Genomic DNA, 23,596 nt, shown 5'->3' on the forward strand with positions numbered 1-23,596 from the left:
TCATTGTTGGTTTTCCCTACAGTGGGGACACTTTCTGGTGCACAGTGAGGGACATGATAGGTATTCAGTAAAAGAAGTTTTGCTATCATGAGTTGTGTAGTCTTGGGGATGTCTCTCTCTCTCTCTCTCTCTCTCTCTCTCTCTCACACACACACAGAGTCTTGATAATATCTGCCTTTTGTATTGTTAGGATCTCCAGAATATGGGAGCAATACAATTGTAGTTGTCACACGATGTACTTAACAGCACTGTGCCTGCCACAAGGTATTCATTCGGTAGAGGTTTACTGACTTTATACAATAAGAGTAAGCATTTGCTCTATTTTTAACATGGAATGGGTGGGTATCTAAGAAAGTGTGCAGTGCATTTACAAAAGTTTGTTCTGGGTGCTGGGGCTGAGGAGTTGCGGGAACCCGGTTCCGTATCCAATCAACACTAATAATATTCAAAAGCCTTCGTCCTGATCGCTCAGAGGTCAAACACTCCACGAGGGCCAATGGACTCCCCAAGCTCGCGTTCCTTCCTTCGCTGATCACCGCCCCGCCCGCTGGCCGCCGGCAACTGCCCCAAAACCACGCCTCCCAGAGCGCTCCTCCAATCGGCTGCGCGGACTGGGCCCGACCCCCCTAGGGTCACGTGACGCCCAGGCCCGCTTCCGGCGCGTCGCGGGCGGCTGACGTCGCCGGGGACCGGCGTCGCGTCTGGGCTGGCCGGCGGCGGCAGCGGCGGCTGCGGCGGCGATGGCAGCAGTCACCGTGCGCACTTGAGGGTTAGCCCCTGCTCCCTCCCGCGCGACCTCGTGCCGACCCGTCTGTGAGGCCCCGGTTCGCTCCGCTCCCTCCCCGGCGCTGCCTGGGCGGAGTTGGAGGCGGTGGTCGAGGCCCGGGCTGGCCGCCCTGCTCGAGCCCCGGCTCGGCCCCGGACGGCCGGACTGCTGTGCGGACAGGAGGCCGAGTTGGTAAGAGGCGGCGGCGGCAGCTGCGCTTGCAGGCCGCCTGGTCCCGCCTGGCCGCGCGGGACTGCCCCGCGCGGGCTGGTGTCTCTCGGACCCGCTCCCCTCCCGCGTCCCCTCCCAGTAACTCGCCGCCCCTATTGTCTCGGCGCCGCCACCCCCCCCCCCCCCCTGCCGGGGGCCGGACGGCTGTCAAACCTGGAGGCGTCTCCCGCTCCCCGCCAGCCGCCAGCCGGGTCGGAGCCTTTCCTGTCTCCCTCCTGCCACCCTCCTCCCGCCCCGCATCACTCCCCACCTTCTTTTTTTTTTTTTGGCCCCAGGGCCATTCTCTGTCCCTGGCTCACTTTCTCAGGGTTGCATCTTCTTGCTCATTTTCTGTTCCGACCCAGTTGTCACTCAAAACTTAAACCATATTTTTTTGTGCTGTTCTTTTTCGCTTTTCTTCTCGTGTTTACTCTTGTCCGTTCTCTCTGTCCCCTTTTCTCTTTGCTCCAAGTCTCCCGGGCTGTTTTACTTTGGCTTATTTTTCCTTTGATTCAGGTCCCTCCTCATCCTTCCCTCTCTACCCAAGAAAAAGGACATCTAGCTTTTCTGGTTACACCGAAGGATCCCTGAGGAAATAAGACGTCTGAACTCTGTTACTTCTTGTGGATTTTAAGTTTGAGCCTAGAAACTGTTAACGAACCCCTTAGTAACTTTTTCCTGTGAGGACCAATGAAAGGTCGATTAGATTTCTACACAAATACTGAAGTCATTGCCATATATGTTGCAAACCGAACAGACTTCTATTAAAAAATATTTATATTTTTGTTCCTTTTACACCAAATAACCTTCTGGCCGAGCTTCCTGTTTAATGCACTAATCTTCGCCACTATCAGGACAGGAAAATGTACCCCCCCCCCACCCTCTGCCCCAACCATGAGTATTTAAGTTTGAGTTGACATATTTTTATGGCAAATATTGATGTTGTTGTTATTATTATTTCCCCCTCATTCCTGTCCGTTTTTTTCAGAGAGTAAAGGACAGTTGGTTTTTTTGTTTGCTTTTAGGTTTTGTCCCTTTTGAATTGTGATCAAACTATTTTAAAAAATCACTCATTTGTGTGTTTTCCTTTTTAAACTGGAAGGGAGCATTCATATTAGTAATTCTAAATATCAAAAAGGCTTTAGGGGGTCTCTTTGCATTCCTGATTACCTGTTATAGCTTGATAAAGCTGTCTTAAAATACATTCATATTACTCAGGCACCAGGTACTTAGTGAAAAAGAGGCCCCCTCAAGTGTGCTGGGTGGACATTGTGGCCAGAAGGATAATAAATAGTCGTCATGTCAATGATTTAGAGATCACTAGGTGCTCCTTTTTACTCTTTTGTTTGTTTGAATGTTACAACTACTTTTCTTGTCAATGTTGAAATTGACTGAGGCACTGTCTATATTGAGGTATTATAGAAGTGAATTCTCACAGTGAAAAAAAAATTCCTCATCATTGTGGCTAATTGAATGTGAAGTGTAAGAAAGAAATTTCCTTTACACCTTTATATGTTAAATTAAAATTGTTGAATTATTTGCTACCAAGGTGGAAGGTCAGAGGTAATGAAAAGTCCTGATTACAAGCGGAGTTATTAAAATCTTTGCTGGCAGAGGAGTGTGTCTATTGCCTCCTCCATCTCTGCACATTCTTCACAAAGTGTTTTGTGTATTATGTAACTGTTTTGTTTCATTAGGCACTTGGTAAATATTTGTTGAAAAATTTCATTACTTTGTTCTTTTAACAGGTTTTTTTCTTTTTTTCAGTGAGAGGAGGGGAGGCAGAGACAGACTCCCACATGCACTTCTGCCTGGGATCCACCCAGCAAGCCCACTAGGGGGCAATGCTCTGCCCATCTGGGGCGCTGCTCCGTTGCTCTGCAACTGAGCTCTTCTTAGTGCTTGAGGTGGAGGCCATGGAGCCATCCTCAGTATCTGGTGCCAACTCGCTCCAGTCAAGCCATGGCTGCAGAAGGGAGAGAGAGAGAAAGACATACAGACAGGTTGACGCTCTACCACTGAACCAACCTGCCAGGGCCTTCTTTAAAAATTTTAATAGTCATATTCCAGGACACTCAGCTGTCTTGATTTTTTAAAGACAGAAAAATATTTTTGGTTATGAATATGGAGAGTGTTCTTGGGTATTTTCCAAGTTAAAATTTAAAGCACTGTAGTCATTAGCTAGTTATAATACCCATCTATTTATTCTTTTTAATTTCCCTTTCTTAATTCATTATCAAGATTGCCTGTAAATTGCACAGTATTTTACCTAGAGATATTGATAATTGTAATTCAGATTTTTTACAAATTTGGCAATTTTAACTTCTCGTAATGTTTTTAAAATTTTGTTTAATTTCGTATGCATTTTATGCATTAGAATCTAACTTTTTTTTTCCCTCTTGAGGTTGTGAAAAGAAAATTCTGAAGAATAGGATCTCAAGATGAGTAAAAAGCCCCCAAATCGTCCTGGAATCACTTTTGAGATTGGTGCTCGTTTGGAGGCACTGGACTACTTGCAAAAATGGTATGGAAAATACAGAACTCTTGACCTGAAGCACGATGTCTAGTCTTGTATGTTGGCAGGAACATTTCTGTTCTCCTGACAGTGGCAGGAACATTACTGTGTTCACATTTTGAATATGAAGATACATTGTCTCTGTAGTTTTCCTACTCTTCAATAGACTTTGAAGGTTTAGCATTTAAACGCTTTTGCAAGTCAGAACCATTTTAGTCACAGTCATTTTTGGTGTTTGAGAATGGCAAATAATTATCATCTAGTATATGAGATACAAAAAGAGTATCCTTGTGTACTTAAGATGAGTTGTATTCTGGTGGGAGGGATGGGATTAATCCAGATAACCAGCTGCCTAAGTTTCGGATAAAACTTTCGGCCACAGAATATGTTGATGGTTAGCAGAGTCATTATTCACTAACCCACCTAAAACCCAACCCGTTTTACCTCCTCCTCCCCCAGAGCACAGTGGCCTAAAGGTAGGTGTGAACTGTTTCTCGTACTAAACGGGCAGTCCCTTCAGAGCTTATTTCTTCTCCTGTCCTGGCCATCTGTGCTAAGGGTGATATTCTGGCGCCCCAGTGTCCCCTTATAATGGTGTAGGAAAAAGCAGGCACGTGGGATAAGACCGCCACCTGGAAAGGAGAGAAAGGTACACAACACAGAAAGGCTGTTGGACCACAGTGTGAATAATGAGGTCCTCTCTCCTCATTCTGCTTCGTTGGCCTCCAGTTCTCTCTGGGACGGTGTTTCTTGTTGCCACTCTCAGCCCCGACCCTGAGAGGCGCATTGGAGGGGGGCTTCTCCTGGGAGCGGTGCTGTCTGAGCTCCTCGGAAGCCCATTTATTTTGATGAGGGGCCTAGCAGTTTAGAAACTTCAGAACTGTCTTCCAGACTTTGATATTTTCTTTCCCTACAACTCCCTTGAAAACACAGTGGGCGTTGTGTAGATTTGCCTGTGATTGATTTGTATTAGGTCAGCTTCCTAAGTTGGCAGTGAGTGGCAGGTGGAGAAATCGTGTTTTGTCATGATATTTGACTTTAGATCAGCCCTGGGGCTTTTGTCTCTTAGCATCAGGCATTAGAACGCTCCACATGTCCCTGACCCCAGCCTAATGGACTGTGTCATGGCCTCCTCTTTGGGGCTATTTGAAACTGCAGTTTGAGGTGGGAAGACATAGCTGTGTGGCCCCATGCCTTCGAGCTCCATCTCAGCGGTTACTTCTTTGCAGGGGACGTAACTGTTGCTCTCATCAGGCGGAGAATGTACATAGTAGTTCTCAGGAGGAGTTGGAAGCAGCTGGGAACCAGGTGGTAGCATCCCTCCTGGCCAGAAAAGTCATCTCTAGACATTGCCAAATGTTCACTGGGGGCAGACACGCTCGTGCGTGATGGGGAACTGCACTAGATCGTGCAGCAGAATGCCAGTTTAGTCAGTAATGGGCTGTCTTGGGTTCTGATTTGACCAAAAGAAGCTTTTTACAGTGAAGGCACACTTTTGAAGCTCAGTATGATACAAGAGGAGGAGAAACGTTACTTCTTCTTTGCTGTTAATCTTAACTAATCTCAATCTGAACTAATCTTTCTTCTTTTTTTTAAATTACTGGCTTTTAAAATTACTAGTTAATTCATATTAATATATTTTCATAGGTTTCCAAACTGACAAAGTTGTAACTGAACTAACATCTGGTTTTGGAGAAGCTTACACTTTATTAGTTTTCTCAGTGACTTTCAAGGATATTAGCATAATTAACTTTGGTGTTAGTAAGAAATTCACTTTCAGTGGTGGAATGTTCTCTTATTCAACAGTTGTTAAATCAGTGATCCAGAAGTTAAAGTAAAAATATTATAAAAAATGCCTGACTGGTGGTGGCACATTGGATAGAGCGTTGCCCTGGGACATTGAGGTTAAAATCCTGGGGTCACTGGCTTGAGCACAGGCTCACCAGCTTGAGTGTGAGATTACTGGCTTGAGTGTGGGATCATCGAAATGATCCCATGGTCACTGGCTTGAGCCCAGAGGTCACTGGCTTGAAGCCCAAGGTCGCTGGCTTGAGTTCCCTGGTCAAGGATCATATGAGAAGCAAGAACAACTAAAGTGCCTTAACTCTCTCTCCTTTCCTTTCCTTCTTCTCTCCCCTCTCTCTCCCTCTTTCACTCTTCCTTAAGAAAAGAATTATAAAAAAAACCACCTTTAAAATCAAGCCTGAGTATATTTGGAATTTCAGAGAACAAATGAAAGTTTTAGCTTAAATTTTTTTATTGTGTTATGCTTCTCACTGAGAACTTCCTAAGTGCTTAGGTTAGGGTGATAACGTGCATATACACCTGCTAATGAAATTTAGATTTAATTTTAATGACTCCCTATAATAATGGCCTCTTTAAAGTAAGTAAACTTTAACCAAAAAAATTACATGTGATAATTACTGAAACTTAACATCAGTTTGATTTTATGAGCTTATTTATATGAACATTTTGGTATTCTGCTACAGTTGATGCTATAATTAAAAAAGAATTAAGAGTATTATATATATAGTAGGTAATTGAAATAATTTTTCTATTGTGATTTTGTTTATTAATGTCAGTAGTCTCAAGAACTAGTTAGGCTTGGATAACCTTATAATTTAGTATTGAAGTGCTTTATCATGGGACAATAATTGCTAAGATTTATTGAGTTTTATATTTGGCACAAAAGAAGTTCAGTTAGACAACAGATTTTATTTCTAAATGAGATAAACTTTATATTGTCCCATGTTTTAAGAGCCATTCTGTATTTCATGTAAATTTTACAATTTTTGCTTTAATATTAGGTAAGAGTATAGAAGGATTGAGTATTGAGAAACTTTGGTATTTTTGTGAGAGCAAAATAGTTAATCCCTGAAAATATACTGAAATAATTTCCCTCCTGCTCCCTTTCCTCTCTCCCTACATTTTCATTTTCTCTCTATTGCATCCATAGTGAATGCTTAGTCTTCCACTGCGTTCATTCAATCAGAAAAATATTGCGTCCCTATTTGACATAAATGTCTTTTGAATTATTATAGGAATTGGGCAGGGAGGGAGGAGCAGGAATGCAAATATTACTGTCTCTGCACTCAAGACATTTATGATAAGTACTGTATCTATTGTTAAGGAAATAACTTACCCCATGTTGATACATTACCTTTTAAAGAGAAATGTAAAGGGAAACTTGTGGTAGTTGAACACGAAAAATGGGAATTTATCCTATGAGTAAAAAGGTTTTCCTGGTCCTGGCCGGTGATTCAGTGGATAGAGCGTTGGCCTGGCATATGGACATCCCAGGTTTCATCCCTGGTCAGGGCACACAGGAGAAGCAACCATTTGCTTCTCACCCCCCCCCCCCCCCACTCCTGCCTTTCTGTTTCTCTTTCCCTCCTGCAGCCAGTGGCTCGATTGGTTCAAGCATGGCCCAGGTGCTGCGGGTAGTTTGGTAGGTCTGAGCACAACAGCCTCAAGTGCTAAAAATAGCTCAGTATTTGAGCATTGGCCCCAGACAGGGTTGCCAAGTGGATCCAGGTTGTGCTGCATGCTGGAGTCTGCCTCACTATCTCCCTTTGTCCCACCTAAAAAAAAAGTTTTACGTATATAAAAAGGAAAATAATTTTATGATGTGCCCTATAAATAAAAGGATAAAGTCTAAATTTAGTGGACAGAAATAAAATGAAGGTTAAGCTCTCACTTTTACTTTTGGGGTAGATTTGGTTTAATAGGAAGACTTAATTTTTCTTAGGAAAAGTTCATTATTACTGCTTGAGTAAACTAATCTACATTCTTTAAAGTTCATGAAGATGTTTCCGCCTTGAAAATATACTCTACATTTTTAAGTAGTGATTTATTACTTGTTTTTAAAGTAACCTTACAGCTACATCAGAAAACTCATTGATAGTTTGATAATTTACTGATACTGATGAACGCAGGTCCTGAGAAGCCACTGAGAAGCCAGTCACCTTCAGTTCCAGTATGTGGTTTTTACTGCTTGGATTTCTTCTATACTAACTAAACCTAACTTATACTGAGATAAATTGCTTTAATTTTAAAAACATTTAAAATTTTAAAAACATTTTGTAGCTTTAAAACATTTAATTTCTTAATAGTTTTTTAACTTATAAAAATCTTTTAAAAGACCTTTAATATGCTAATGTTTACAACTAACAGAATCAGCCATTTTTTTTATCTTATCTCCATTATATTTTCCACCACAACCTCTGTACACCCAGACATTGGAATATCAGTTTATCAGTTTTATAATCTCTTTAATGCAGTAGCATCATAAGAATGAACATGAATGCAGATTGTTGATACAGGAATGTATTTGGGGAAAGAAAAGTTCAGAGTTGAAGTTCTATTGGAGGCACTTTAAGTGGATTCTAAAGATAAAAGAGGCAATTTCAAATTCAGACTGACTTTTTCTGATCCTGTGAATATGGGTAAGTCCTTGAACTTGGTCGGCTTCTCAGTAAAATGGAAGCAGTGTTACTGGCATTTACTTACAGGATTTCTTAAAGGATCAGATAAAAGAATGTGCTTCAACTTGCTTCTGATTCTACAAAATAATGCATAAAGTACTGAGGTAAATGCAAGGGGAAAGGGAGATTTGAGAAATAAATCTTTGGGGATGTGAAGAACTAAGTGTATATGTTTTTAAATGTAGCTTTAGTCTGGATATGAGAATCCCCTGGAAAGTAAAAGGAAAATTATGTCATTGCAACAAACTATAACCCATCTTTTTAAAGTAATAATACAATTTTTTTTCCAGAATTTTATAGTTTACAAAACACCCTTGCAAACAGTAAAGTAGCTTACCATTCTGAATATTGTTCAGTAAGAAAAGTGGTAAATTTGAACTGATTTTGGTTACTGAATTAACTTTTGTCTTTTGATTGAAATGAAAATAGCTGCTCTATGCAAGTGATTTAATTATGAAAACAAATCAAGTAATATGCTTTGGTGTTACTCTTAAAAGACATTTGAGGTACAGAGTCAACTTAAAACACTCAGATGAGTTATGCTCTTCTGACTTTTTCTTGGAATATTTCTATTTAATTCTCTTCTAGATCTAAAGGAAAGGAAAATGAAAGATTAAAAAATGTGGAGATGTCTCCAAGTATCAGAATTTGATAGAACAGTATAAATTTGAATTGGCAAATGCTGTTTCCACACATTTGGAGTTTTTTGAACTATATGGAACATTTGCAAATGTGAGTTTTTAAAATGTTCATAAACAGAATTTTAATAGAGTGGAAAAGTTGAGGAAATTTAGATTATAGCAAGTACAACTACCTTCTAATTTAAATAAGAGTACATATTTTCTGAATTAAAAGAGTTGCCTTTTCTAATTGTATTTACCTATTCAGAAGAACTAGTAGAGATACATTGTATGATCTATGTATATTTGGAGAAGAATGCTCCTGGAAGTAGTATGTAAATCTAATTTAAAAACGGAAATTATATTTATATTAGGCGATTTTGAAATTTGTTAGAAACCTTAGGTGAATACTTTTAAAATAGAGATTCTTTTGTTAGTATGATTAAAATTTTGTTTTTTTTTGTAAATTGGGTTTTCCTAAATCTCTATATACTTGAAAAGTATAGATTCTTATTTTGAGTCTGTAGCTACCTTTGAAGACCTAATTTCAGTTGTAAACACAGAAAACTGTACAATCACATTTATGTGTGAAAATAATTGAATTGTATATTATGAGTGGTCACAGAAAACTTATCCGTGGATTCCAGATTAAGGATCCTTGTGGCAGATAATTCAAATTGAGATGAATATGATTTCTTTTTACTTTAATTGAGTTGCTTCACAAAATTCAAGTCACACATTTTGAATCTGGAGACTTGTGTGAACTCCCAGTTTAACAGTGGAGCAGGTCTGCACCAGTACTGAAGCATTTCGGTTTTTCAGTTTGTAAAATTTACCTGAAAGAAATCCCCATAAACTTTTAAAGGTGAAGTTCTCCTTCTTTCTCTTCCTTACCAAAAATGTTGAAAGTAAGATTAGAAATAAAAGTTAAGTGTAAGTTAGAAAATGTAGCTTCTAAGTGCTATTCTGTCGTGAACTATGTGACTTCTGGAGAGTTACTTTTCTGTTTAATATCCGTAAAAGAAGGGTGTGACTTATTAGATGATCTTTCAGTTCTCTTGAATTAGAACCTTAAAGGTTTTAAATCTGCTTTCCCCTATTCAGTAATGACAGATATTTTAATCTTACACAGGTATCTGACACAGATTCGAGGCAGAAGGGAGATAGGCAAGGGGTAGAAGTCTTATTGTAGTTTGTTCAAAGTTGAAAAAAGTGGAGAAAGGTAAATACATTTTGGAACAGAAATACAGAAATTTGAACTATTTGGATTTCAGTGGTATTGCACAGGTTGTTCCCTTTATCCAGCCTGCCCTGTCACTCATTTAAATACTTTCCCATTAACTGTTTAATTTTGAAATTACTTAGAATCATAACTATTGGCTTACAAAGTATATTTGTCCAGTAGGATACTTGAGTTCACTAACTTTCTGTGTGGTACCAGTTTACTAACAAATTGGTTTTCTTTTAAAGTTCATTGATATTCAGGTTTTGAAAGTGATTCAGGTGAAGTCTAGAAGAATGATTCTCACACCTTAGTGTGCATCTGATCACCAGAAGGATTTGTTAAACCTACATTTCTGGGCCCAACACTCGCAGCTTCTGATTGAGTTGGTCTGAAGGCGCCCAGTTATTTGCATTTCTAACAAGTTTCCAGGTTACACTGATGCTGCTGGTCTGGGGACCACATATGAGAACCATTCTCTAGACCAGTATTTTCCAGCCTCCAGTCTGCGGACCAGTGGTGGTCTGCCAGAAATTTAATCTTCATACAACATCAGGGTGGTTAACTCTTTCACAGACTGGCATGAAATTTCTGGGGACCGGTGTTGGTTCTCGGATTGGAGGTTGAAAAACACTGGTCTAGACTATATACAGAATTATACTGCTCATAAAAATTAGGGGATATTTTATCGCTTCATATTTATTTTGAAATATTCCCTGATTTTTGTGAGCAATATATTAACCTGAAAGTCAAGTTTTTGAGGTAAATAGCAATGGAAATACTGAGGATTTATAGCCTGTTTTTAATTTTTTGTTAGTTGTTGGAAATAAAATGTAAGAACATTGCAAAGTGATGCATAATCCAGAAATCTTTTTTTGCTGTTTTTCAGTAGAATTGGATATATTGACCTGCATTTACTTCAATGAGCTTCAGTTTAGGTAGTTGCGGTTTAGGCCCTTTTGCTAGAAAACAATACACTGTCCATGGTTTTAGTTAATCATGGATTACTTTTCTGAGATGTAATTTCTATAGTGATTTAGGATTTCTGGAACATATTCATTATGTCACTCGAATTTTACAGGAAGCCTGTCAGGCAAGGGATGATTTTTGCTAGTTTAGAAAAGACAGATTTGGGGGTCTGAATGTTAACTGATTTGACCCCGTTTGGCCAGAAGAGGCAAGTCTTGCAGCAAAGTTCTTCTGTCTCCAAGTGCGTTGATTTCTTACTACACCCTTCGCTTCACAGGTAGATGTCCTGAAGCTCTGAGCAGCGGCTCTGGGAGCAGGTGGCTCAGTGTTCACAGGCCATCTTAATTCCCGACTTGCTCTAGTGACAAGTCTGTGCCTGGTGTTTAAAAGGGCCCTGAGAGTCCAGGGTGCCCATGTCACCCTTGTTTTCTGGAATTACAGCACTTCTGCAAGGCAGGTTCATTCCGGGCCTGTCTGTCCTAGCCTTCCTCCCAAGCTTACCTTAGCATCAGCCTGCAGCCTGATGACCTCCCAGCCTCCTTCATCAGAGTCTAGTAGTGTAAACCCAGGAACCCAGGCTCACTGTGCTGTGCTCTGTATCAGTATGTGCTATATAAGGGCCCAGGTTGGACCAAGACGCAAGACAGGTTTACTGGTGATCTGACATGTGGTTGAAGCTCAGCTGTCACATGTCAACAAGCATCCAACTCCCTATTTGTTACATCATTCCTGCTGATATTATTATTATGTATTGTGAGACTTTACACTTGTCACATCACATTGTATAATGCTTTATTTTGTGGTGGCGAGTTGATTAAAGCCACTAGTTGGGAAATAATTTCTTTGTCATGGTAGTTAGTCCTACTAAAAAGAATGTTTTGTAATTCTAGTTTTGCTGAGTAGACAGTTATCTGTAGATGCTTCAAGGTTTTTAATTTTGTTTTTAAATATTTTTTTGTTTTTAAATATTTTTAACTGAGGGAGAAAATACTAATTTTAAATGTCATTAGTATAATTTAAAAAATTAGTACCATATTGACAAGGCAGCTTAGTTTTGCTGTTCTTCCTAAGGGTCTTGGCTTTTTAGTATTTTTATATGACTTCATATTTAGAAGATCTATTGACCATCCTTACCAATTTCTCCTCTTAGTCAACACATAGTTTTTTAAATTAAATTGAAATTTATATGCAAGTATTTTATTTCAGTAATGATAATTAATTCAACTGTTGAAATAAAATTGAAGAAAAGATGAGGATATTTATTTAATATTCAGTATGTCTTAAAAACCTATTTTTTATTGTCTCCCACCTCCCCCTGATCTCTTCCGTTAAAAAAATGAGTGTTTCTAGTACATCATACTTAGGAAAGGTACCGAAGTATAAGCTACTTACATGAAATGACATATATACAAGGCCTGGCCCATGTTACTCACAAAAGGTGTCCAGCAAAGTTAATTAACTTTTGGTGGGTGGGTAAAGAATGAACCGAAAAGATTTGGGGATATTATGAAATCTGGTTACCAAGTGCATTGTGACGTATTAGTTAAAAACTAAGCATATTTGTTATACTAGATTGGCAAATTTTATTTTATTTTTATAGTCACTAAGTTTTTTTCTTAGTTTTGTAATAGGTCATCCTAGACTTCCTACCTTAATTTTTAAATTTATATTGTGACAATTTTGAAACATCATAAAAGTTAAGCTACTTTTACATGCTTATTTTATACAATATAATAAAAGTTGGTTTTTATATCTTTGGGCTAACAGAAACCAACTTTAGGAATTTTATGTGTGTCAAAAGTAAAAGATTAAATTTTCAAGAAAAAATAAAAAAAATATTTGATATTGTTTGTATCTGTTTTCAGTAGCTCTTGGTAAGAGCCCTCTGTATTTGAAACATTACAAGTGTGACAAGGGCTGAAGATCCTCAGTGACAGTGACAGGATGCAGAGTGTCTACTTATGGAAAATGGTGTGGAAGGACAGGCAAACCTCAGTTCAGGGGTCCACACCTGTTTTCACCTGAGCAAGTTCCTTACCCCTTCAGATCTTCCGTGACCTCCCCTTCATGAAGGAAAAAGAGTACTTAACTCAGGGTTCTTTGAGGATTAACCGAGACAGTGCAGAGTAAAAGCCTGTTGTGGCTTCTGTCACATAGTGGGCACCTAACAAGTGTTGGCTTTAATAATAATAGCATGAGCATTAGTAGAATCTAGCGGGACAGAAGTCACTGTAAGTTCTTAAATCTTTAATCAATAAGCGTATTAACATATGATGCTATCATAAAATAATTTTTAAAGTGCTATAAATAGTAAATAAAAACTGGTTGGACTGCACTCTGCTCAAGTTTTGAGTTTCGTGTAAAAATAATGAGTTCAGTCACGTTAGCCTGAACAAAGTATATGAAGTACAAAAAGTTTGAGTAGAATACTGGTGGCATTTTTTGGTGGAGGAGGAAAGGCCTTTTTGGTAGTCTGATTCTCATTGTGGTAATGAGGATGAAGGCTGTGGCATAGGTCCTTTGATTTGGTTAGAACTGATCAAATGAATGAACGGAGGCACAGCGGAGATTTAGGTGCTGAGGGGGCAGAGAGGAACAGGAGGTGAAACCCAGTGATTGGAAATGAAACCTCAGTTTGACAGGCAGCTGCCACAGGTTCTAAAGGAGAATACCCAGCCAACTCCGATCTTCCATTATCTGCTGCAAGGGTGCAAGGGTGGTACGCAGGGAGGAAGAGGATGATCCAGCGAGCTCCCACTGGACCTGCGTCCTGGGGGGCAGAGGGCTCTGAAAAGGTCCAGAGGGAAAATGTGAGACTGATCTAGTCAATGTTGGAGAAGATGCGATTTTGACATGTTATCAAGTGAATGCTTTTGACAGTCTAGAGTCACTTCTATATACTTCCTTTTGGAATACAAAGTTTGAATTAAAATGATTTTTGTTTTCACTGTGCTCTTAAGAGTAAACAAATCAACATGCAGTATGTAAAAGCACTCCATTTAAAAATACAATAGTAGGCCCTGGCTGGATAGCTCAGTTGGTTAGAGCGGCATCCCCTCATGCCAAGGTTGTTGTGGGTTCAATCCTCGCTCAGGGCACTTACAAGAATCAACCAATGATGGCATGAATGAGTGGAGCAATAAGTTGATGTTTCTCTCTGTCTCTCTCAAAAAAGTATTATAGTAATATTAAGTGACATTATTTTACTTATAATCAATGAGTAAAATGAGTGAGAAAACACTTGAAAATTACAAAGTGTAAAATAAATTTAAAGTGCTTCCAGGAAGCTAAATTTTTTAGGTTACTAGATCTTATGTTTGCTTTGGACCACATTCTACATTAATTTTTATTTCCTAATGAGAGTTGTATATAAGGAAATTCTTACCTTTCTAGTTCTAATATGGTTTAGTCATTTTGCATGACACCCTGTTAGCTTCTTGTTGACCAGGTTCTTATTGACAAAACTGTTTTGAATTGTTAATCCTAACTCCCTAAAAGTCTTCTAACATTTAGATTATGTTTACATATTTCAGGTGTATTTCATTCTTTGAAAGTTAAAGAACTATTTGATCCAGGAGAACATCTTAATTTCCATATTCTTTCTCTGTGTTACTGTAATACATCTTTATTGTGCTAGCTGTTATGTTATATTGTAATTGTGTTAACTTGTTTAATTCTTTTTTCTTCCTTCTTGAATTTGGTTGATTGGAATAATATCTTATTTGTAGCTTTATTTCTATTTGAGTGTCTGGTACACAGTGAATTATAGACAGTGTTTGTTTTTTCTTTTTTTTTTTTTTTTTTTTTTTTCATTTTTCTGAAGCTGGAAACAGGGAGAGACAGTCAGACAGACTCCCGCATGCGCCCGACCGGGATCCACCCGGCACGCCCACCAGGGGCGAAGCTCTGCCCACCAGGGGGCGATGCTCTGCCCATCCTGGGCGTCGCCATGTTGCGACCAGAGCCACTCTAGCGCCTGGGGCAGAGGCCACAGAGCCATCCCCAGCGCCCGGGCCATCTTTGCTCCAATGGAGCCTTGGTTGCGGGAGGGGAAGAGAGAGACAGAGAGGGAAAGCGCGGCGGAGGGGTGGAGAAGCAAATGGGCGCTTCTCTTGTGTGCCCTGGCCGGGAATTGAACCCGGGTCCTCCGCACGCTAGGCCGACGCTCTACCGCTGAGCCAACCGGCCAGGGCGACAGTGTTTGTTGATCAAATGAAATGAGTGAGAAAGTGTCAGTTTTAAAATTTACATAAATTAGACATTTTTTTTGTCTTACCAATATGAACAAAATGACTTATTGAAACTATAATGTGAATAATTTATTGGATGTACTTTTGAAAAATAATTTGCCTTTTTGATTAATATGGCATTTATTTAAATGATTAGCTAAATCAGAGTGAATTCCGATGGATATTCAGTACTGTCTGGCCTTGTTCAGTGGATTGTAATATATCACTGAATAGTTAACACCTCTGTCCTTTGGCTTAGGTGCAGGAAATCTTAGGTTATAGGTATATCAAGGGTTTCCTTCGACATTTCCTCAGAGCTGACTTTGTTTACCAATAGAGGTAAAAATCTGGATATTGCAAACTAGGTGACAAATCAGAATGAGTTTTCTAAATTCAAATAAAGTTTGTTTTACATAAAGGGATTTTTAAAAAGTCTGTCAGATTTTAGTTCTGCCATAGCTGTATGTCCATCATTTCTTTTCTCCTTCCAAGGATAATGGCATACCACAGTTAGAGTGTTACCAGATGATTTTGCCTTCCAGAAAGATTTTCTTTATTGATCATGAGCTCCTTTGAAAACCTGATTAAAGTTCGGGACCCCCCACCTAAGAAGAATACTCAAGCACATTTGTACCAAACACACACTTTGCATACAGTGTCAGGGAATCACAGTGTCTGATCTGTTGGGTGAGTCAGGACCTCATGTGAAAGAGTATCAGTGGGAGACGGTGTAGGAATTCATCTGCGATGGTTATTTCCATTTTAGGTTTCTTGTGCGTGATTAGAAGATTCACCATAGTGATCTAATAAATCAATAGATTATAGTAGTAGAATTGTATGTATAAAAATTTTGTCAAATTCAGCAAGTGTCTTTATAAAGTCTTCTCAGTATTTCTGAATGCTGTTCATTTCCATTAAACCTATCACACCAGAAAGAACCAGTATTAAGATAGATCATTTTTGTTGTCAAGTTTGCTGAGAGTAAACTTTGTTCTTTAGGGTTCCAGTGCAAACGGCGTATGAGAGTGAGGCAGATCCAGAGCAATGGAGGCAGTTCCTTCTCTTCTGCACAGGAAATATTCTTTGAGCAATGCATGCGTGTCCCAAGTGGGGTTAGAATAGGGAAGACAGAGGAATTTTATGGGGTTTGGCAGTAATAGGTAAGGGGGAAGGGACCTCCATGTGGAATTTTGGCATAGAGGAATCATAACTTCTAGTGAAGTTGCCTTCTCTCCATCTCTTTCTTTTCTTCTTTTCACCAATTGTTTTAACTCTGTAACCCATCTTTCTCTTCTCAGATTTTTCATAAATGTCTAGGACTCAGCCTAATCACTATTCTTGAACATCTTTCCATGATTCAACCTTTAAAAAAATGACAAAATAGAAACATTATCACCACATCTTCCAGATTCAGTACGAAAAATCTTATGTTCCATTCACACTAAAATTACTATAAAATATAAATAGTGCATCAAAATAGTGCTGTAATTCAAGATAGAGAGGCATTTGTGCATGCATTTGTTCAACAGTATTTTTCATTCACTTTGTGTATCAAATATTACTGTGGCCATATGCTAGAACAGGGAAATATCTCACTGTGTAAAACTATATGTTAAATTGCCATTTTATGCATTTTAACGCGTATCACAAAGCTCTTGATGTTAGAATTTTTCTAGGGTGTAACTGATAACCAGAGGAAGTACAGGCGTTACAGAACTCCATTGTTTGTAGAGTAAAGGATCAGCGTATTATTTTGCTATTTCAGAGCCCTTTAGTTTGAACCTGGTTGACCAGTCCTGTTGGAGTCCCTTGACTCTCCTGTATTCTCCTAACTACTTACTGTGTAGGCTAGCCACAGGGACTGTTTTTGTACTGCCTCTTCAGTCTGATCCTGAGGTCCTTGAGGACAGAACTTGTCTCTGAATCCTCATTATGTTAGCCTGTTGCCCAGCCTAGAGTCACGTGATTGTTTTAGGTAAGTGAACACTGAGTGAATAAATGAGGTGTGCTCTGTGTGTATACTTTATCTTTACACAATGTTCGTATAAATCCTGAAAACCCCCCACCAAGACCAACATAAATAGTGTCTCCCAAGGACCTTGAGTGAGCTTCCCAGTTTTCTCTGAACTGTTATAGCATCTTATGTAAAATGTATGTATAGACTTAGCAGTTTACCATGTGTGATATAATGACTGGTACAGGCCTTACCCCACTTCTATAGGTGTTTGTGCAGTTAGCTTTGGCTTTGAATACTCTACCACAGATATTGTTGGGCAGTCTTCATCTTCATCAGTTAAATGGGAACTGTGTTATCTATACCTTGGATGGTTACCAGGCTACAGTGAGATAAGGTATATAAAAACAGTTGATACTATGGAAAGAACATGGAGCCTGACACGTGTGACTCTCAGTAAATTTTCCTATCCTTCTCTTTCTCTGTATCTGACTCAAAGCAAACCTCCTGGAAAGTAGGAGTTAGTGATGCCCCTTTTTTTCTACCAGCCGTGCCTAGCAAGCGCCATAATATTAATAGATGCCCAAGTCTATATTGAATGAATGGACAGAAGTTTGGACATTCTTGATAATAGTAATATTTATGACACTTATTTAAATTCAAAATTGGATTAGTAGTCATTATAAAAATTAAAATAGATAATCTTGAGTATTGTGTGACTTATTTAATTCTTGGCCATCATCCACAGTTTACATCTCTCTAGGTGTTTATGTAAAGAGTATAACATGCTATAAATGATCCAGAAGAAGTTCCCCAAAGTATAATTTTTAGTCTGGTTGTTGCATCTGGCATCTTCTCAGCCAACAGAATTTGAAATATATTATGAAAACTGTTTGTTTTTTTTTGAAAATTATGTTTCTTAAAAATGCAATCCAGGTTTAAATTATTTGAATTCAGATTCTGATTTTTTACTGAATTGAATCACAATAAAGATAATGTCTGACTCTGTTTCTGTGGACTAGCCTTACTTTGAGAAATGTTTCAAGTACATAGAGTTGGATACATTTAGCATGTGAAGGAACCTAAGATTAGGCCCCTTAATTTTTATCTAAAATTTCAAAGATGTGATAATGTGTGAAATTAAAGACTTTTATGTTTTGGGAGAAATTTATCAATTTTTATAACCGATAGAAAAAATTTCTTTACAATAGTTAAGTGGCTAGTGAGTGGTGAAAAATAAACGAAAGTCTTATTCCTAGGCTTGCTGTAGTGCTCCAGGCAGTTTGGGGTTTAAAACAGAGCAGCAGCAGCAAACAAATCAGAGCGCCACTGCCCAGGACAAGCATTGCAGGGCTGAGTCCAGGGCGCCGTGCTCCTGCCGCGGAGTGTGTTTGTGCCCTCTGTGTTAACAGGGTTTCTACCACACCCAGTCCCGGACGACTAAGAGAAGACCCAGGTTACGGTTATAGGCGGGTCAGCAGCCCTGGTTCTGAAGAAATGTGGGGATTGTCTCTTCCTGCTCCTGCCCAGCCTTTTCCGTGGCCCAGTGTATCCGTCCCTGTCCTAGGTGCTGGGGGATACAGAGAAGGGCAGAGCAGCTCCTAGCAGCCAGTTCCCTACAGCTCTGCATGTTCCTAGAGCTCGGCCGGCCGGGAAACGTTAGAAAGTATCCAGTGGTTCCAGTGGTGACAGGGTGGCAGCTCTGGAAGTTTGGTGATAGTGTGTGTGCTCTATCTCCGTCTTGTTGAGGAGACCGAGATGTCTTTCTATAAAGAAAGCAGTTTAACTTTTTTAAACGCAAGGCTTTAGCTCACTTGGCCACGGGACTGTTTTTGTGCGTGTCACACACATGAACGTCTCCAGGGCTGTAAGTGCTGTACTGCACGTGGTTTAGGAGCCTGCACAGGGATGGTTATGACAAGTCGGTGCAGGGAGCCGCGGGGAGGGGAGCAGGGGAGTCTTCACACAAGTGCCGACATGTTAGCCCAGGTCTGGAACGGTGAGTGTGCAGAGGAAGGGAAGGGCAGTCTAGGGCGAGGCAGACAAAACTGTGCGAAAGCACAGATGTTTGGTAGACATGGTGTGTCCCAGGTAACTCCACACAGTTCAGTGCTGTCAGCCAGAGTGGGGAGAGAAACTAGACCAGAAAGTGAGTCAGGGCCCTTGAAATGTATAAAAAGCCTGGGATGGCGTGAGTGATGTAGAAAACAGGAAATAATCCATTTCTCAATTTCAGTTAAGGAAGGACTACCCAGCTTTATATTTAAAGCTAATTTTCCAGAGGGAAAAGAAAAAAATCAGATTTATCCAAATACATGAGATAAACTATTATGTCTGAATCATCTGCCATGTGCTGCTATTGAGTTCTTAAGTTTATTTAATGATTCTCTTTTAAAAACTGAGTCATCTGTGAACACTTAATACAGTATATTAGGAATGATGAAGCATTTCCTTTTTAAAAGTTTCAAGTTAACTAATTTCTATTTTGAAATTAATTGTAGGAGAATCACACATGAAGATAGAACAATGTGATGTCATTTTTATATTTTAAAATTTAAGGTTTAACTAAGCTTTCTCTACCACTATTGATTCTCATAATAAAATATTGAAATCTAGAAAATCTTTTTAGAGATCACATTTAAATACCGTAATACTCTATTCAGTGGATATATCACTGTTTGCATTGCTATAGGTAGTCTTCAGTTTTTCTAACCATATTTTTAGATGGTTTCTATTTTCTTTGTTATAAATGTTCTGTAGATACAGTTCTAGAATTGGATTTATTAGTTCAAAAGTAGGAATATGGTTAGTGCTCTTGTGCAGTAATTTATATTTCTATTGGGAGTTTATCAAAGTGTTTATTTCATTAGGTATTGAGAACAGTCATTTTTAAAAAAGACAAAAATAAGAAAGCAAACTCTGTTGGTTTAATATTTTAAACCGAAAAATATGGCCTCGTATTATTTTGCTTGTAGTTTTAACAGGAAGCGATATTTCATGCTTTTTAATACTTTGTGTAAACAACTAAGAATTTTCTCTTGATACGAAGCTCCTTTTTATTTTTGAGGTACCCATCGCGAATTGAAAAAATTGACTATGAGGAGGGCAAGATGTTGGTCCATTTTGAGCGCTGGAGTCATCGTTACGATGAGTGGATTTACTGGGACAGCAATCGATTGCGACCCCTGGAGAGGCCTGCGCTGCGAAAGGAGGGCCTGAAGGACGAGGAAGACTTCTTTGTAAGGAGCCAGGTTTTTTCATTTGCTAGACATGTAATGATATATTTTAAAAGGAATTCTGTTGAAGTTTACAAAAACTTATTTTTATTAAGGAAACGTTTTTTTATTATACATGGTATTGATCTTAAAAGTTGTTTAAACTAGGATTTTAAAGCCGGAGAAGAAGTTCTGGCTCGTTGGACAGACTGTCGCTATTACCCTGCCAAGATTGAAGCAATTAACAAAGAAGGTAAGTATCTGAAGTGATCTGAGATTTAAAATGGGACAACTAGTAAGATTCCCCTGCATTTCTGATTTTAGTCAGTGCCTAAATAAACTGTTTAAATTGGTCGAGGTAACCAGCTGGCTGGGTTTGTTTAGCTTTCAGTTTACAGGCTTGCTGTACGGTTTTTATTTCTACTGTTTCCAGTTTGTTGTCTAAGCTGTTTGTATGCTCGTGTCAACCAGAGTGAGGGAAGGCTGAAGATCAGCTCCACCTGGAAGGGAAATTCTGGGCAGTATTTTCTGAGGAGAGACTGTATAACTTCATCAATTTGGGGATTTCCTTTATTGCATTTTTCCCCTGCACCTTTTTTCTTTTTTTTTTTTGCATTTTTCCGAAGCTGGAAACGGGGAGCCAGACAGACTCCCGCATGCGCCCGACCGGGATCCACCTGGCACGCCCACCAGGGGGCGATGCTCTGCCCATCCAGGCGTCGCTCTGTTGCGACCAGAGCCACTCTAGCGCCTGAGGCAGAGGCCATGGAGCCATCACCAGCGCCTGGGCCATCTTTGCTCCAGTGGAGCCTCGCTGCGGGAGGGGAAGAGAGAGACAGAGAGGAAGGAGGGGGCGGGTGGAGAAGCAGATGGGCACCTCTCCTGTGTGCCTTGGCCGGGAATCGAACCCGGGACTTCCGCACGCCAGGCCGACGCTCTACCACCGAGCCAACCAGCCAGGGCCAACCTTTTTTCTTAATTTTGATAAATAACTGAGGGTTAATTTTCCAAATAGCCTCCTGTGGTATCTAGTATGCCCACTGAATGGAAGTTTCTGAGCTGATCAGAAATGGTGAAAATAAAGAAATCAGGTGTGTTAGTGTGGCATAAGACCAGCCAATCTATTGTACAGATAGTTTAAAAAACAGGGCTTGTGAAATGATTAATTTGAAAAGATATGAGAATATTAAAATTATTACTGGAAATATACTTTATTTTGTAAATTTCTTATTTAAAATAGCCTTTAAAACAGTTGTGAAATACTTGTATCTTTCAAGTCAGTAATACATTAGTTTTCCTATTAAAATTATTTCTTAAATTTAGCCACTCATTCTTTTTTCTAAAGAAACACCCATTGAGTGACAGCTTCTTTGCAAGAAGGACATTTAATCTAAGTAAGGGCACACTTTCACTAAACCAAATCTTGAAAGGCAAAGAAGTAAGCTGGATACAGCAGGAGTGAAAAGCCTTTCTGGCAGGAGAAATGGTGTGTGCAGGAGAGAAGAAGAGAGACTTGCCGCTTCTTGGGACAGTCAGCCTCTGGTGGGGCTGCGGGAAGGACTCCTTTAGGGGACAGGACTAGAGGAGGCGCAGCTGGAGAGAGCAGTACCCATAGGTCTTGAAATCTTGCTAAAGAGTTTGTATTTTATTTCAAGGTGGTGGGAATTATAGAAGGAATTTAACCTGAGATTTCAAACTAACAACAAAGTGGGTAAAAAATAGGAGCCAAGAGAAGATAGACGAGGAGAACAGTGAAAAAGAGATATATATATTTATTGGCCCTTGCTGGGTGGCTTAATTGGGTAGGGTGTTGTCCCAGTATGCCAACGTTGCGGGTTCAGTCCCCGGTCAGGGCACATGTAAGAATCAACCAAGAAAAAAAGAATCAACCAAAGACAGCATGAATAAGTGGAATAACAAATTAGTGTTTCTCCCTCTCTTTGTCTCCTTCTTTCTTTCTCTCCATCTCTCTCCCTTCCTCTCTTTGAAAAATCAATTTTTTTAAAAAAAGGAGAGCTTGATTAATGTTAGGTGTGAAAAAGTTAGTCATAGTTGTCTAGCTAGAAATTATAACCTTTTAAAGGTCTTAGTCCAATTTATTGTTCTAATGAATTAAAATAACAAATATAGGTATGATTTTATTACTTCTAGTCACCTTACTATACAGGGAGAGTTGAGGGACATCTCGATTTTGTGGGTTATTTCTTTTTTAAGGGGGCCCTCACTTGACTGTGCATGTAGGCTGCTGGAAGGCTCTGTTATGGAGCTCATATTCCCGTGTCTGACACACATGGGCCCCCCCATGGTCAAGTCCAGAGCCGAGCACAGAGGAGGCAGTCAGTAACAATTTGTGGAAGGAAAGAAAGAAGTATGAGTCAGTTCTGTTGGATAATAGTATCCACCCAAAACAACACAAAACAGCAAAATTAAACAATGCTATTTTAATTAAGAGCAGTTTCCTTCTTAAGTGTGGAGAGCTTGGGGAACTTCCTTCCATGCCTAGAGCTCCTCAGGAGTGTGCCTGTCCAAGTGCACGCATACACACAACACATTCTGGAGCAGAACCGCCTGCATTCTGACCCTAGTCCATTACCCTGGGTGTGGGATAGAGAAAAGAAGGTTTACACTGAGGGAAGAGGGATGGCGCTGATAGCAGTCGCTGCACTCTGGGGACTGTGAAAGTGAGCCTCAGAGAAACATTGGCAGATAGAACTTGTTTTTGGTAATCTCCCCTAGAGGTCCTAATTTTGTGATTTCCCTGTGCTCAGTGTGGTGGGTGAGCCTGTCCTTCCACCCACCAAAAAAAAAGAAAAAGGAGCCCTCTATTCACTGTAAAAGCTTAACAGAACTAAACAAAAGTGAACTTTTTAGGTATTTGTAGTATGTCTTATTGGAGAGGTTGAAGAGGGCTCCGTGTAGACTGCCGGGCCCGGAGGTTTTCCCATTCTGGGTGGGATGGAAGAGCTGATCCTTGAAGAGTGGGCTGCAATTGTTAGGAAAAGAGAGGGAGGCATCACACAGAGAGAACTGTGTGCCTGACGCAGGCAGGGAGGGAGGGAGGCCGGGCGCAGCATGGGGTAGTGAGGAGCCCGCTGTCCCCCAGAAGGCCCTGCTGAAGGAGGAAGGGTGGCAGGAGTGAAGGTCCTGTACAAGTACATGTGTGGCATGCTCACACTTTCCCGGTGTCTTTATCCCCTTGCTGCTCAGCTCATCGGTTTTTTCATAACTTAGATTTAGCTCTTTATAGCTGCATTATTGTGTATTATGCTAATTATAGGAAGATATGAAATTCACATCATATGGAAAAGAAAATCTTTGCACATATATGTCATTGACTTTGTGCCAATGTCAAAGCCAGTAATACCAGTTAATCACATTTATTGTTTATATTATTTTGTAAAGATCAAGTGTG

At 39.8% G+C, this 23,596-nt stretch overlaps 1 protein-coding gene across 10 annotated transcripts in view; it reads left to right on the forward strand.

Annotated features, from left to right (window-relative positions):
* PHF20L1 (PHD finger protein 20 like 1) overlaps positions 1-23,596 on the forward strand; it is a 78,553-nt gene that overhangs the window by 10,333 nt on the left and 44,624 nt on the right. For 7 of the 10 annotated variants that reach the window (XM_066379541.1, XM_066379545.1, XM_066379543.1 and 4 more), the window contains exons 1-4: positions 685-958; positions 3,381-3,500; positions 20,037-20,208; positions 20,353-20,437. In XM_066379541.1, coding sequence (XP_066235638.1) covers positions 3,418-3,500; positions 20,037-20,208; positions 20,353-20,437 — 340 coding nt within the window. In that variant the 5' untranslated portion in view covers positions 685-958; positions 3,381-3,417. Of the gene's footprint in view, positions 1-684; positions 959-3,379; positions 3,501-7,360; positions 7,452-8,563; positions 8,708-20,018; positions 20,209-20,352; positions 20,438-23,596 lie in introns of those variants that run through there. The other 3 variants (XM_066379548.1, XM_066379549.1, XM_066379542.1) reach the window with 3 other exon arrangements.

This window comes from Saccopteryx leptura, chromosome 3 (assembly GCF_036850995.1).
Source record: "Saccopteryx leptura isolate mSacLep1 chromosome 3, mSacLep1_pri_phased_curated, whole genome shotgun sequence".
Taxonomy (NCBI): domain Eukaryota; kingdom Metazoa; phylum Chordata; class Mammalia; order Chiroptera; family Emballonuridae; genus Saccopteryx; species Saccopteryx leptura.